The sequence below is a fragment of the Meles meles genome, chromosome 3, assembly GCF_922984935.1.
Source record: "Meles meles chromosome 3, mMelMel3.1 paternal haplotype, whole genome shotgun sequence".
NCBI lineage: Eukaryota > Metazoa > Chordata > Mammalia > Carnivora > Mustelidae > Meles > Meles meles.
In genome coordinates this window covers 97,931,568-97,947,884 of record NC_060068.1, presented here as the reverse complement: position 1 = coordinate 97,947,884, position 16,317 = coordinate 97,931,568, and the positions used below count along the sequence as shown (strand labels likewise).

General features: G+C 41.7%; 1 protein-coding gene and 1 pseudogene across 2 annotated transcripts in view; one reads left to right on the top strand and one right to left on the bottom strand.

The window, feature by feature from the left end:
- Positions 1-9,200, bottom strand: part of PLPP1 (phospholipid phosphatase 1) — a 100,515-nt gene extending 91,315 nt beyond the window's left edge. The window contains exon 1 of one of the 2 annotated variants that reach the window (XM_045998836.1): positions 8,838-9,200. In XM_045998836.1, coding sequence (XP_045854792.1) covers positions 8,838-8,895 — 58 coding nt within the window. In that variant the 5' untranslated portion in view covers positions 8,896-9,200. The remainder of the gene's footprint in view (positions 1-8,837) is intronic. The other variant, XM_045998835.1, reaches the window with a different exon arrangement.
- Positions 9,201-14,775: 5,575 nt separating this feature from the next.
- On the top strand, positions 14,776-14,996 carry LOC123938023 (annotated as a pseudogene).
- The last annotated feature ends 1,321 nt before the right edge of the window (positions 14,997-16,317 follow it).

Genomic DNA, 16,317 nt, shown 5'->3' with positions numbered 1-16,317 from the left:
ACTTACCCCTGAAGCACCTAAGCAGCCAACACATCTCTCTTAGTGCTGATGTAAATGTACCAAAAGGCAAGGCAGAACCTGGCTTAACAAGCTGCCAATTAACTCAAGAGCTCATCCAGTACACATTTCCTATATGTCATTTTCCTAGGCACCCCACCCTGAAAAAGACTCAGGAAACATTTCCAAGCAATGACAACTGAGAACTAAATCATGAGATTCTACCTATATCTGCTGGAATGAACTAGAAAGGTGACTCTGAACTCTCTAACACATGACTCACATGAAGTACAGTGAAGGACAAAGGTCTTCCTTTCCTGAAATGCCCATGACAAAGCTATCTGAAAAAAAAATCTGTGGGTATGTTACAAAACAGGGAAAATTAGTTACATCTTCCAGTATGAGATACTCTCCGGGCAAACTCTTAGTAGTAATCAGGAGTTTGAGTTATGAAAAATTAAATTGCCCCTTTGGACAGCAGGCACATGTTCAAAATATCATAAATCAAAATAGACTCTGAAGTCACATCATACAGAAATCAGATGGTCATAAAACAATTAGGCTACCTAAAAATAATGATTGTTTTTAGAATCAACTAATCCCCTAACCTCTCCTTCCTCAACCTCTCCATTTATTAGCACCTTTCCTAAATCTGGACCAGTGAATCCACATTCAAAACGTATAATCCTTAAAAATATGTTTCCCAAGTCCTGACCATACCACCTCTTAGCTGGGTTCCCTTGGGAGAGTTTCCCAATTATTCTATGCCTCAGTTCTATCACCTACAGAATGGGGATGACCAAGCTACTGTTCCTGATCAAGTTGTTAAGAGACTTTACAGGCCACACAGGGCCTAGTAAGCACTGAACAACTGTCAGTTATTATCCACTTTGACAGTTAGAAATAAGTTACAAAATTCACTATTATGAATACCATGGATGCATACTATATACCAGTCACACTGTTACAAATGTTACAATCCCTGTTGCAACATGCTCTTTGCTGTTGGCCCTCACCACCTGCTCTTCCCCAAACCTGAAATCAACTTCGTCCAGTTCCTCCATGGCCAATTCAGATATCCCCTCCTCAGAGAAGACTTCCTTGAGATTGCCACCCTCCACCATCTCACTCTCTTCTAATCTTGTTTTAATTCTTTCGTGGCATTTACAAACATCTATAATTTTCTAAAAGATTGAAGACATTACCTTCTTCACAATGGTATTTACAGCTCCTAACATTGTATTAAACACATAATGGGTGCTCAATTAATAAAGATAATGTGAAGTCTAATATTTTTAAAAACCTAGCATTATCTCTCTCTCTCTCTCTCTCTCTCTCTCTCACACACACACACACACACACACACAAAAACCAATTTCAGATTAAGATACATTGAAATAACTATCTGGTTGAAAAAAGCAAGAGTGAGAGGGAAAAGAGGATATGGGGAAGTAAGAGGGAGTGGAGGGTATGGAGAAGTATTACACAACAGTTTTTTTCTTTGCTGTCCACTTAATTGCCGAGAATTCAAATAACAGAATTTGCACAAATGAGGATGTACAATTAAGGTCATTCAAATTGTTTTTAAAAAATGAAGTTTACTTTTATATGAGGAGTGACCATTCCCACGGCCTGAGCAATAAAAACAGTGAAGGTGACACAGAATACAGCTAACTCCATTTTCTTGATTAAGCTGAAATTTGGGATTTATGAATATATAAAGTCTTTCTATTTTTCTAATTATTCTCTAACACAACCTACACAGATCAATTTCCACCACTGTTGGGATTACCACTACTTGGAGATTGTATATGCGGCTTTTACACATGACTGATAACATTACTATTTCAAGTTGCTCTATAAGCTTCAAAGACATTCCATGAGTATTCATGGGAAACGTTTCAAAGTTTGTGAGTGTTTTTGTCCCTAACACAAAACTAGTTGATATTATTTCTATTAAAATTATGTTATAGTTGGTAGGATTAGAGAGGATTAATCTTATTTTACAAACCTATCCTGCAAAAAGTGCAAGGCACTGCTCTAAGCTTTTTACAAATTGACTTACTTTAGCCTCAGAACCATATAAAGTAGGTGCTTTTATTAGGAAGAGGCACAAAGAAGAAAATTGCCCAAGGTCATGAAACTAGTAAAGAGAGGAAATGAAATGTGAACCTAAGTAATGTATATCAAGAGTCTCACGGGGGCCTGGGTGGCTCAGTGAGTTAAAGCCTCTGCCTTTGGCTCAGTTCATGATCTCGGGGTCCTGGGATGGAGCCCTGCCCTGGGCTCTCTGCTCAACAGGGAGCCTGCTTCCTCCTCTCTCTCTGCCTGCCTCTGTGTCTACTTGTGATCTCTGTCTATCAAATAAATAAATAAAATCTTAAAAAAAAAAAAAGAGTCCATCACTAGACTATGTTACCTCTCTATTATTTTAAAGAAAAAGAGAAACTTAGTTTATAAAGAACAAGTCTATAAACTTGTTCTTTATAAACTGTATATTTATAGTTTATATATATAAATATATATATTTATATATAATTTATATAAATTTATATATATAAATATATATATTTATATATATATAAACTATATATATACAGTTTATAAAGAAACAAGACTAGTTTCAGGGAAAAAAAAAAAAAGCAACAACTGTTTAAGCCATCTCAGTTTTAAACCCAGACAGTAAGAAGGTTGCAGAGAAGGAAAGCAGGAGGAAGAAAGAAGGAAAAAAAATAGTAAAAACGAAAAATAAGGTAAATAAATAAGAAGGATGGAAGAAGAAAGCTACTTATAACCACTGTTCATACTATCTGAATGGTGAGTGCTTTCTTAAAAAGAGAATAAGAGAAATAAAAGTGTCTATATAATCCCTAATTATCTTACTAAACAGATTGTAATTTCTATCCCAAATGCTGAATTAAGTTACCTAAATTAGGAGGAAGTGGACAATTAACATTCCAAATTCCTTTCCATAAAATGGAAGCTACATTTTAATCGGCTTACTTAAAATCTGAGAGGTTAGTGACTTTCTTCCAACTTCTTTCAGGAGGGTAAACAATAACAATGTAAACTTCAATTTTTTATCCACAAGAATCAGAATAATTCCCCAAGCTGAGCAGATAGGAAATTTTGGTAGAGCTCAGCAAAAAATGACTAAACAAGAAAAAGATTAATCAAGATCCACAGCATGCCCAGAAGTTTCCAAAAGGATGTAATTCAAAGTGAATATAAGGAAGAATTTACATCTCGTAAACTCGATAGAGAAGAACATTCTCTGAACATTTCCACAAGCAAGGTAAGTTTAAGTTAAAACTCAAGTGTACAAAGCCAACTGGAGCCAAACAGTAGCATTTTCTTCCAGGCCTCTGCTTTTATTCAAAACTGGCCAGTTAAATGTAGAAAAGGCCTGCAGCAGGACTCCAGTCTAACTCAAGAATATGCCAGCTTAACAAATCTTTGTTCATTTTCTTTTTTTCCCAAAGATTTTATTTATTTGACAGAGAGAGACACAGCTAGAGAGGGAACACAAGCAGAGGGAGTAGGAGGAGAAGCAGGCCTCCCGCCAAGCAGGGAGCCTGATGTGGGACTCCATCGCAGGACCCTGGGACCGTGATTGGAGCCGAAGGCAGACGCCTAATGACTGAGCCACCCAGGCACCCTCTTTGTTCATTTTCCGAGATGATTGCCTTTTCACTGTGGCTTGGAGGAAAGAGAAAGGTTTTATATAAAAAAAAAAAAGAGAAACCCAGTAAACTTTCATCAGAAGGAAAAGAAGTTTGCTTAATAAAAGTTAACGGAGATTGAAATGGCTAGCAACCAGGATAAGCATTATGTCCAATTTATGTATTGATTTACTTATTTTTATCTTCAGCATCCAACACAATGCCAAGCACCAGCAGATACCAAACAAATACATGCTCAATAATGAATGAAGGAACAAACATTAGGAAAAAAGGGAAGGTGCAAAATGCTGCAGACTATTTACCAACTGAGAATCTTTCACTGAATACTTACTGTTTTTTCCTTGAGAAACAGGCCCAAACTGAGAGATAGGAAAGAGACCGCTCCTCAGGGGTAATACTTAAGGGGCGGAATGATGTTAGTGTCATGGCAACAACATATGGTATCAGTATTTGAGATAGATACTGAGGAAGAATAAGTAAGGGATTCTACAAACACCTACTATTGGCTGCCAGCTTTTTGCTGCCAGATTTTATTCTTAATCTATTGATTCTGATTTGGCATAATGATGGTACCACATTTGGAGCTTGTTAAGGAAACTATGACCTTGGAGACCATGAGCTTCTGTTTGCACCTGCTATAAAGGTGTAAAAGGTGTTAAGTGCAGAAAGGGAAGCTACCTCTAATCTGTTTTGGACATGTATGAATGTCATTAGTAGGGTCCCAACCAAAAATCAACCAACCAACAAATGCACAAACACAGTCAAAAAAAGGTATTCAACAGAATTGAATGAAGGAACCATCTTTATAAGTATAGGCAGGATTTAAGTAAAGTAGCAAGGGATGGTGGAATACTCTCAAGCTACCAACATCAGGAGGCCATTATCATCATTAGGCCTAAGGAGCAATTATGGGGTTACCAGAACCCAGAAAGATCTGTAACTGGAGCTGGCTGGCAGAGAGGGCCATTGAAGAGAAGCTGAGACCTATTCACAAAACCACACAACAGCTCTAGCAACACAAATCCAGCAGAAGAGAACTGGCTCTTCCAGGCCTCCTACTGATGTACCATCAGCCAAAACCAAACAGAAACCATAAAATAAGAGGTCAGTTGATAGAGCCCATATAATTTGCCTGCTTCCCAGAGCACAGAGCAAGGTGAACAGAGCTGGAGGGGCAAAGAAGAATATGGAGCCCAAAAAGGTATTCTAAATGACTGCCACATAGCAAAACACAAGCACATAAAAAGTTTTTGCCAGTTACACCTAAATCTTCAAAACACTATGGGACGGTCTACAAAAAAGTCATCAACATAGGGTACTTACTTGGGTCACTACTGCCTTGCATCAAGTTGGGGAGGAAAGAAAAAAGAGTCTAAGAAATATTCCAGGAAACTTTTGTCATTTCTGCATCACTAAGGATAAACAAACCATTTGTTTATAATGGATCAGGTCTAAGATAACTCCCTTCTCTGAACTCGAAGGGTACTTATTTCATACCTCCATTATTATGCTTACCACAGTATACTGTAACCTGTCTGTTCTTCATTAGACCCTGATCTCCTTTAGAGCAAGGACTCTCTTACTCATCTTTGTATCCCTAGCACCTAACATGGACCTGGCAGAATCAGCCTTCAATCAATGTGCTCTGAATCAATCAGTGGACTCAGTGTCCACTGCCTGGCAGCCTTATGCCATGGTGGATAAAATCTGGAATGAATCTCAGTAATTAAACACTAGTAAGTTTTATTCAGGACACCATTTAACACACCGGGCAAAACCACTGCTCCTTTCACACCAGCCCACTATCATTCCCTATAGAGCAGCTTTTCTTGTATGCTCAGATGCTTATAGCCAGCCTTATCTACAATGATAGAACTCATCATCAAAAAAGCCAGAGAAAGATGGCAAGACTATGCTCCATTTCAAATACATACCATCTCTCAAAATCCTGACTCTTTTTCTAAGAATTTACCACATTCACTGAAGGAACTAATCACCTGGGTATATCAGATGGGAGAATTCATGTTTTATAGTGATAAAAATGATGGAGGGGCACAAATGTACATACACACACACACACACACACACAAAACACGTTTAATGATCACTTCAACAGACATCACACTCCATAAAATTATATAGTCACGTAGCAAAATCATGTAACATCATCATATTAAAATGGATACACTGTATAATGTTGGAGTGGTCATTAACAGAACCTGGAACATATTCACATTGTAATTATGAATCACTTTCACATAACCCTGTACTTAAAAAATGTTTAATCATCTTTTTGTTGGTATAGTTAACTCTTACCTGTATATTCTCCATAGAAAATGAATAAAGTTAATGCCAAGTTGATAACCCCTAATTTTAGGGTATCAATCTCCTGCTGTCAGTAAAGTGAATAAAAACCAAATTTAAAATAACCCTTACACTCCAATAAAAAGGTGAATTTGCTATCAAAATGTATTGCCTTCCAGGGGCACCTGGGTAGCTCAGTCAGTTAAGCATCTGCCTTCCACTCAGGTCATGATCCCAGAGTCCCAGCATCGAGTCCTGGGATCAGACTCCCTGCTCAGTGGGGAGACTGCTTCTCCTTCTCCCTCTCCCTTTTGCTCCCCCTGCTTGTGCTCTCTCTTGAGCATGCGCTCTCCCTTTCTCTAATAAATAAATGAAAATCTTTTAAAAAAATGTACTACCTTCCAAAACTCAGCATGAAAAAGTTCTTTATCTCCTCTCCCACTGCTCTCTTTCATTGCTGTTTGTAATGGAGGACCGATACTGTTAAATCTACTGTCATCTCATATATGAAAATAAAAAGAAGTCAGTATTTCACTTTCTGTTTAGGAAAAGGGAATTCTGGGCCCAGATGAAAATCTTCTGAATTACTTTAAAAGAATCTTGAGTAATACAGTAACAGATAAAACACGCTTCAAACAGATGAGGTATCTTCTTCTAAAACATACTTAATCCATAAGTCCCCAAAGCAAGTCTTTCCAAAACCATCAAAGGCATTTAAAATAAAAAACGCAATTTTATCTTTTTGGGAACCATCATAAATCCTGCAACTGTCAGGTCAATGTAGCAATAAAATTATTCTTACCTCTGTAGTATAATTATGTGCTATTTGCATCATGTTGAAAACACAAGAAGAATTTAGAATTTATAACTGTTTAATGTTTTTCCATTATAAGCAAATTTAAAAACATACAAACAACACACAGGTCTACCTTATGACTTTGTGATTATTAATATTAGCTTTAGCTACCTTAAAGCGGTATTATGTTTCATTTGTCCTAATACAGTGCTTGGCCCATAGAAAAAAACCTGACATTTGTTTTATAAATGAATAACTCTCACAAGGTAGGAGAAGAGGAAGTTGATACATAATTCTGAGAGTACACAATATGAAGCAATGACAGGGTACTAGCCAATTCAAGCAAAATTACTTCTGACCATTTTCCTCTCCCTTCTCTAAAATATAAATGAAGCTTAACAAAGCCCTACTGATAGTGAGTATGGGTTAAAGTACATTTTAAAATTTTACATCTTACCGGAGGGGAGGTGGGTGAGGAAATGGGTGAAGCAGGTGAAGGGGATTAAGAGTACACTTATTTTGATGAGCATGGAGTCATAAGCAGAATTGTTGAGTCACTATACTGCACACCTGAAACTAACACTGTTTTTTTTTAAACTACATTGGAATTAAAAGACAAATCTAAACGAAAATGAAATTTATCGTCTTTACCAAACATAAACCTTTCATTGTCAATAAATAAATTTCAATACATTTAATATAGTTATTAATATGTCTTGACAACTGAAAGAGTTCCTCATGTTTCTATAGTGTTCCAAAACGTTGTTTTGCTTTCCTAAACTTAACTCTAAAAATTCACTGTGGAGCTCTACAGGAAGTGTCTTAATCAACAATAAAGATATTTCAAAGATAATAAAAAGGGATTTTACCTCAAAGAGTTAGAAGAATTTCTAAGAATTGAGCAAGACTGCAAGCGCCTAAGTGGTCAGGTTTGAGGCAGGAAAATGGAATTCGGGATTCAAACCCGGGGAATTTCTTATACGTGAAAAGTTATTATGCACACCTGCACCTAGGATTCTCAAGTCACAGATCCCCCAGCCAGGGAACTTGCTAGAACCATTACTTCCATAATTGATTACGGCCACCCAAACCTCAATCAGATCTTGTTTCTTTCTTTTTTAAGAACATCAACATACTGCTTTACAAAATACATATTAAAAAGGTGAAAGTTTCCTTCCAAAGCCTATCCCTCATCCAGATGACTTCATTTCTTTCTTGTCAAAAGAAAGAAGCACCTGGCAACCAGCAGCCCCAGAAATGAACTCTTCCATGAGGAAGACAACGCCAAATCTGTTGCAGCCAAAGAATGTCTAGTGCTCCTTGTGGGCTGTCACTGGAGATGGAAAGCTACACCATGGCAAGGTCTGTACAGAGAAGGAAAGAGGTCTGGAGAGCGCGCGCGCGCGCGCGCACACACACACCCAAACACACACACCCAAAAAGGCAAGCTTCTTCGGACCTATAGGCAGAAACCTGGCATCCTCACGCCCACTGGCAACGTGACAATTTACAACCGGGTAACACCTTCTAATTAGGAACGTTCTGGCCTTTTAAAGATGAAAAATTAAACTGCTTCCCACAAGTAAGATAAACCAGGCACTGGCGCCTGTTACTGAGAATCCCCAGTGAATCAAACCTCCCGTGTCGCTCCTCGGCCTGACAAGCCAGTGACCGGGTTTCCCTACGGCATGGAGGGGAGGAGCCCACCCCGTTCTCGTTGGGAGTGGAACTGGAAACAGAGGACAGGAGCAAGGGACTGAGCGCAGAGGCGTGAACAGCGTCCAAGCAGAGCTGAGCTCAGCACACCCGCAGGAGACAGACAGAGGCGGTCACACGGGGGCCGGGGTGCAGCTGCAAAGCGGGATCCCGGGGCTGCGGAAGCGGCCCCCCAGTCTCTCCCAGCAAAGGCGCGCGCGTCAGGCGCACACACACCGCCCCCCACGCCAGTCCGCCGCTCTCCGCGAGTCCCGTCTCAGAAGACACACGCCCGTACCCACCCGGGCACCCCACCCCGGGCTCAGGCGCACACGCCCCTCGGGCCGGCGGCGCGTACGTACCCAGCAACACGCAGAGCACATCAAGAGCCACGTACGGCAGCCGCGTCTTGTCAAACATGGTCCCGGCGGCCCGACGCGGGCGGTAGATGAAGCACACGATTCACGACACTGGGCCACGGGGTGGCGACGGCCCCTAGCTGTGCCTCCTCTCGGCGGGAGAAGCGCCTCTGAGGGCAGACGAGGTCCGGGCGGCTCTCTGGCGGCCAACAATGGCGCCCGGGACCCCTGCCCTTGCAACTCCCACGCCCCGAGACGTTCGCGTGCCAGCCGCGGTTGCTCCGTGGTCTCGGGCCCTCCTGGGTAGGCCCTGGCCTGCCCGGGCGGTTAGCTGTCCCGATCCCGGCGCCCGCTCCAACGGGCGGGGCGTCCGAACTCGTGCTTTAAGGATGGGACCGGTAGGGAGGAGGAACATGGGCTCGGCCCCTCCCGCGGGGCAGCGCGGGACTGGCCAGCCTGCGGCCTCGCTGGCTGAGGGGAGCACAGCGAACTCTAAACGGCCAATAATGGGGCGGCGGGGCGGGGCCGGGAACCCCAAGCCCGAGAGCTTCGGCCAATCAGCGCCGCCTGCCCCGCCCCGCCCGACCTGCGGATCCCGCCCCTAAATTGGGATGCACTGCGGTCTGGCAGACGTTAGGGGCGCCCCGGGTATGAGGCGAGGGGCGTCGCTCCGACCCGCGTTCCTGCGGTGGTCGCAGGAGGATGTCTCGGGAGTCCTGGCGAGGGGTTATTGCTGCCGGGAAGGAAAGCTAGGCTCCGGGCCCACGATCCGGCCCCCTTCCAGCCATCCTCATCCGTACGGATTGGGTAATAAAGAGGTCTGAGGGAGGCGGTGACAGAGACTTGTCCAAGCGTTATTTAGGCTCCTGTGAGCCTTCTGCTTGCTTAGGCTTCGACTTAGGCCCTCAAGTGTGGTCTGGCTGAACCGAGTATTAGTACGAATCCTGCTAAGTCATCGCGCTCCTTGATGTCTGATGCCTTTGATACATGATCAAATAACTGATCCTCCACCTTTGGCCTGCCTTTCTGTTTCTTCATAGTAATTTTCCATCCACTGACCCCCTCACTCTGCTTGTTTGTTGGCTATAAATTCCCAGCTGTCTTTAATGTATTCAAAGTGAAGCAAAATTTCTTTCTCCTATTGTAGTAATTTTGACACCCCCCCCCCCCCAATAGCAATAGTTTTCCTCACCATTTTAACAAGTGTAAATCATTTTTCTTTAACCTGGGTGGCTCAGATGGTTAAGCGTCCACCTTCAGCTCAGGTCCTGGAATGGAGTCCCGAGTCGAGTTCCCTGCTCAGCGGGGACTCTGCTTCTCCCTCTCTCCCTGTCTCTCCCCTTGCTTGTGCTTGCTCTCTCTTTCTCTCTCTCTCTCAAATGAATAAAATCTTTAAAAAAATGTAAATTTTGTATTTCACTTTTTTTTTAAGATTTTATTTATTTATTTGACAGATAGAGATCACAAGTAGGGAGAGAGGCAGGCAGAGAGAGAGAGGAGGAAGCAGGCTCCCTGCCGAGCAGAGAGCCCGATGTGGGGCTCGATCCCAGACCCTGGGAACATGACCTGAGCGAAAGGCAGAGGCTTTAACCCACTGAGCCACCCAGGCGCCCCTGTATTTCACCTTTTGTTGGTATATCTTTTTAGAAGTTGTTTTTTTTTTTTTTTTAAGATTTTATTTATTTATTTGACAGAGAGAGATCACAAGTAGACAGAGAGGCAGGCAGAGAGAGAGAGAGGGAAGCAGGCTCACTGCTGAGCAGAGAGCCCGATGCAGGACTGGATCCCAGGACCCTGAGATCATGACCTGAGCCGAAGGCAGCGGTTTAACCCATTGAGCCACCCAGGCACCCCTCTTTTTAAAAGTTTTAAGCAATTTATAACTGAAAAAGATGTGCCATTGTTATGGCTTTCTTTACCTCCAGAGTAAAGTACAAGGCCCCCAGAGTGAAAGGCCACAGTAAATTGAAATTACTTGTGATATCTAAGTATTTGGTATTCATTCAGAAACATATTTATTGTTACTGTGTGCTGGGCATAGTCTAGGGACAGTGCTTTCAACAGCCTTTGAAATAAACATTTTTTTAAAAACGCCTTTTCAAAAGTAAACATTCAAAAAACCCTACTGATTTATTTTATTCACTCATTCGTTCCTTCAGCATTTGTTGAGTCCCTCGATACACATCAAACTCAGTGCACACTATAGAGACACTAAAATGAACAAGAAAAGATCTCTGCCCTCTAGGACCCAACCGCCCCGTCAGGAAGACTGATATGCAATTAAATGAACATTGTGATGTTGGCGTACAGCAGGCATACAAAGCAGGAGTAAGTGTTTTGCCTGGGAGCTCTGGAAACACTGCATAGGGAGGTGTTCTTTCCCATTCCTCTGCCAACACCAGAAGACATTTTCTTAGGTTAGAAGGAGGCAAAGAAAACAGTTAATATATTAATAGATTTTTTTGCCTTTTGGAGGAGTTACAGTTAATAACTTTAAAAATAGATCAACAAAAGAAATTCCATTAAGATGTATTAAGCCATATCCTGTTTTTTTAAATCCCAGACTGTACTCCCAGACGGTTGTACCATTTTACCTCACCCACACTAGCCATAGTGACCACCCCACATTTTTTAGCAATATTTACTTATTTATTTTTTTAAGGATTTTATTTATTTGACACAGAGATCACAAGTAGAGAGGCAGGCAGAGAGAGAGGGGGAAACAGGCTTCCTGCTGAGCAGAGAGTCCGATGTGAGGCTCAATTCCGGGACCCTGAGATGACCTGAGCCAAAGGCAGAGGCTTAACCCACTGAGCCAAAGGCAGAGGCTTAACCCACTGAGCCAGGCGCCCCTCAAAATTTATTTTTGAGATGTCATTTTTGTTAATTTCGTGATTATACTATGTAGTCATAATTGGTTATCACAATGTAGTCATAATTTGATTTCCGTGATCACTAATGTGACTAGGCATCTTTCTCTAAATTTATTCACCACAAATGTGTGGTCTTCTTCTTCTTCTGTCAATGGCCTTTAGCATATTTTTCTTTTTTTTTTTTTTTTTAAAGATTTATTTATTTACTTATTTATTTATTTGACAGAGAGAGATCACAAGTAGGCAGAGAGGCAGGCAGAGAGAGAGGAGGAAGCAGGCTCCCCGCGGAGCAGAGAGCCCGATGCGGGGCTCGATCCCAGGACCCTGAGATCATGACCTGAGCCGAAGGCAGCGGCTTAATCCACTGAGCCACCCAGGCGCCCCTCGCATATTTTTCTATTAGGTTGATTTATCTGAGCAGAGAGCCTGATGCGGGGCTCGATCCCAGGACCCTGGGATCATGACCTGAGTTGAAAGCAGAGGCTTTAACCTGAGCCACCAGGCGCCCCAGGGTAGAAGTTCTTTTTTATTTATTTATTTATTTATTTATTTATTTATTTATTTATTTGACAGAGATCACAAGTAGTCAGAGAGAGAGGAGGAAGCAGGCTCCCCGCCGAGCTGAGAGCCTGATGCCAGGGCTCAATGCCAGGGATCGATCCCAGGACTCCGGGATCATGCATGACCTGAGCCCAAGGCAGAGGCTTTAACACACTGAGCCACCCAGGCGCCCCAGGGTAGAAGTTCTTTATATAGCTTCAGTAGTAATCACTTATGGCTTGTGATTTCACTTCCTTTATGAACAGCTAGGTTACAGAGTTCTTACAAATGTTATACACACAGAAATCTACTGGCAGGTTTCTGTGAAAGTTCTTGCTCTCTTGACCAAAGGTAAAGACTGGCTTCCCTTCCCTTCTCTTTCCACCTTCTTTGAACATGATCATGATATTTAGAGCTATAGCAACCATCTTGTGATCATGAGGAAAAAGCCAAGAAGAGTAGTCCCCCTGGTCTTTAGAATATAATGTTGAACCACTAAAACAGTCAGCAACTAGCTACCTCCAGATTTTTTCATATGAGAGAGAAAAACAATTGCTTAAGCCTCAAGTATTCACAACTGATACAAGGCTAAAGAGTATGTTGAGTCCTGTTTCTGAGAACTCACATGTCATAATACTCTAAGAAAACCTTTTACTTGAGCTAGCTTAATTGAATCAAACCATAATGCCCTGAATAAAACAATTTGGGCAGACAAAGTGCTGAGTGGACTGTGAAGATAGGTTTGAGCAAAGAGGCAAAACCAGTAGCATATTCTGAGGCCTCTGAGTAAGACCATTGAAAAACCTCAGTGTGGGTGAGTGGAAGATAAGGTTCTATAAGGGCAGCTATAACAGTTTATACCTTAAGAGTGTGTCTAGAGGCAAAGAAGAATCACTGAAAATGCATAGTGACCTGCTGAAAAGAGTAATTTAAAACAGGTAATCTAGCTGTGAGAGGAAGTCCTAATCTCCGTAGTGGGTTATAAACTGAAGAAGGGCAAAACTTATTTTGTAAACTGGATTATCTGGTTTCTCTGTTTATTTCTCTGTTTATTTCCATTTCGTTACCCTCCATCCTTCCTAAAATCTTTGTTTACAGTTTTGCTAAGGGATATGAGGGTTAAAATCTTCTGCTAACTCTTGAGCCAGTGCACAAATGGGAAGAACCGTAGAAGGAGGTGAACCTCTAGGATTAGCTTTGGGGACCTCATGGGTGGGCAAACGGGCTCCACCGAGATAGTCCCCTCCCACCCACCCTCTCCTTCAGTGTCAAGCTTGCAGAGCTTGAATGTTATGTTGTTGTTGGTTTTCAGGAAGCCAAAATTTTCTTAATGGGCTTTCTGTGATGAGCAAGCACGAAAAAGTGTGAGTGCAGTTGCCTAGCAAACATCTGATCTAAGCAGACACTCAATATATATATTTTTTCAAAAACAAAGATTTCTGTGACTCCACCTCCATTATTTCTGCTTTCCTAACACCCACTCAACCCCAAATCTACCCTGGTTCCCTAATCCACTGAAGAAATGAAGTTGGTCTGATGTGACTTGTTCTTAGTAAATCCACACCTGGTGCTGTTGATCACCACTTCCTTTCTCTATGATGCTCACAAGTTATTGCCTTAATAATCTCTTTAAAAATGTATCACCGAAATACAGGAGTTAATCACCTATAAGATATCTATAGCATTAGAGACAACATATATATTGTGCTTTAAAAAAAATCGTGAATAGATGGCCATCCATTTCCTACTCTTCTTCAGAATCCATCTTCTTCAGCTGTTTTAGCCACATAATAAAACCCGTCCTTCTCTCACAACCCTTGCTTTGTGCTCTTCTTATATTATCCATGTCCCTCTCCTAAACCCCATCCCTGGATGGGTACAACTGCTGAACTTGTTGCCTTAAGCAATGGGAGTAGGCCCCCTTCAGCATTGTATTCCCAGCTCCAGAGTTGTACACAGCGGTTAAGAAAATTTAAAAAGTTTTAATAAAAAATGAGAAAAAGGAAAGTAAATAGTTGAGAAGAGAGTCCAGCTGTGCCTCACACACTTTTCTGCTGTTATTTTAGCAAATGTAAGCTTGTCTGGGGTGAAGGTGGGAAGCAGGGTTAATTTTCCTGCTACTTTTCTTACAGGTCTATGATACCACTTTACAAGCACTTTTTTGTGTTCTCTAGTATGTGAAGTGGTTTAAAAAGTGGACCTATTCCCTTCTAAATCATGATGGTACAGAATAATTCTAACTGGAAGCCAAAGAATCAAAGGAAAGCAAAGGAAACTTACGTCCTTTCCTCCTCTTCTTTCTCATTAAGATCAGAGCCAGGAATGCATTTCTAGGCACTTCTTACCCTTCAGAGCTACCTTCCCTTTCAGAGTGTCTTCCCTAACAGATTCATTTAGTTTGTTCTTTTAAAATGCTACCTTTGGAGAATCTATGGCAATGATACTAGAACTTTGTACTTTGAAATCATCTGGGGTGTTGGTTCAACAGGCTTCCCCTGGCAGGGTCTGGGGAAGGGGTGACAGGCACCATGTCCTGCTGCGATGGTGACAAGAAGAAGCCTCTGAAACAGCCCAAGAAGCAGGCCAAGGAGATGGACGAGATAAAGCATTCAAGCAGAAACAGAAAGAGAAGCAGAAGCAAGAGCTAAAAACGAAAGCCATGGGGAAGGGGCCCCTGGTCACAGGTGGAATTAACAGATCTGGCAAAAGGGAAGCCAGGGCCAGTGCCTGAGGCAATGGTGATCCTCAGTTCCATTCCTATTTAAACATCTGGATCCCCACTCCTCTTCCCCACCCTGTCCTAGCATTTGTTGCCACCTGTAACTGGAATGAAGTGTTGTCTTAGATCCTGTTGTAGATAAAAAAAAAAAAGAAGAAGAAGAAGAAGCAATCATTTAAAAAAAAAAAAAAATTGCCCAGCTCCATTCTATAGCCGGAGATTCTAAGATAAAGATTTATCATGGAACCCAAGCATTATTTTCTTATCATGTTTAACAAAAGCCCCAGGAGATTCTGATAGCCATCAGAATTTGAAAACCTCAGATCTAGTCTGTCCACATTTTCACTTTCCAGACAAGTTGTGGTTTTTTGGGGTTTTTTTTTTTTTTTTGGACAAGGTTTTTGGGTTTTTTTTTTTAAGATTTTTATTTGACAGAGAGAGACACAGCAAGAGGAGGAACACAAGCAGGGGGAGTGTGAGAGGGAGAAGCAGGCATCTTGCTGAGCAGGGACCCCCTCCCGCCCCCCACCTTGGGATCCCAGGACCCTGGGACTATGACCATAGCCGAAGGCAGATGCTAGTTTTAGTAAAGTTTTAATAAAATGAAATTACTTTCTTCAAAGTAATTATTACACATTAAGACCATTGTAAGCACCACACAGTAATTAAGCACCTGGGCTCGGGAATACCTTTGAGCAAATTACCTAAAAGTTTCTGTGCACCAGTTTCCTCACTTGTGAGATATAAGAGCAATAATAAAAGTACCTACCTCATAAGTTTATTGTGAGGATTAAATGAGATAATATGTCTAGAACACTTAGCACAACAATGCCAAAGCACATAGAATCTTCTCTCTGAAGATTCCTGTCACCTCTTCATCAGAACCAAGTTGACGGTATATTCTACTATTCTACTAGCCCAAGAATAATAGTGTCCAGGGGCTCTCCAAATCTTTGCAATTTTATGTTAAATTTTATGTTTATGTATTCTGCTGTGAAATAGATCTATAGGTAGCTCTTCCCAGATTCTCCAAGAGGGTCTGTAACTGTCCTGAGCTCTAGAACCTAGCTTCTCAAACAGTGTTCTTAATTGGCAGTGTCTGCCTTTCAGGCTTCTCAGAAAGGTGGATTCAGACCACACCCCAGAAATGCTAAATCAGAATCCACATTTCAGTAAGATCCCGAGTGATTCCCGGGCACATTAACATTTGACAAGCACTGCTCCAGAAATTTCCCAAATTTCCATGATAATGAGAATAACCTGGTATCTTATTAAATATGCAGATTATCTGGGATCTTCTTTAGAAATTGTGACTCATTAAATCTGGGTTATTCTTTTGCGGGTGGGGTGA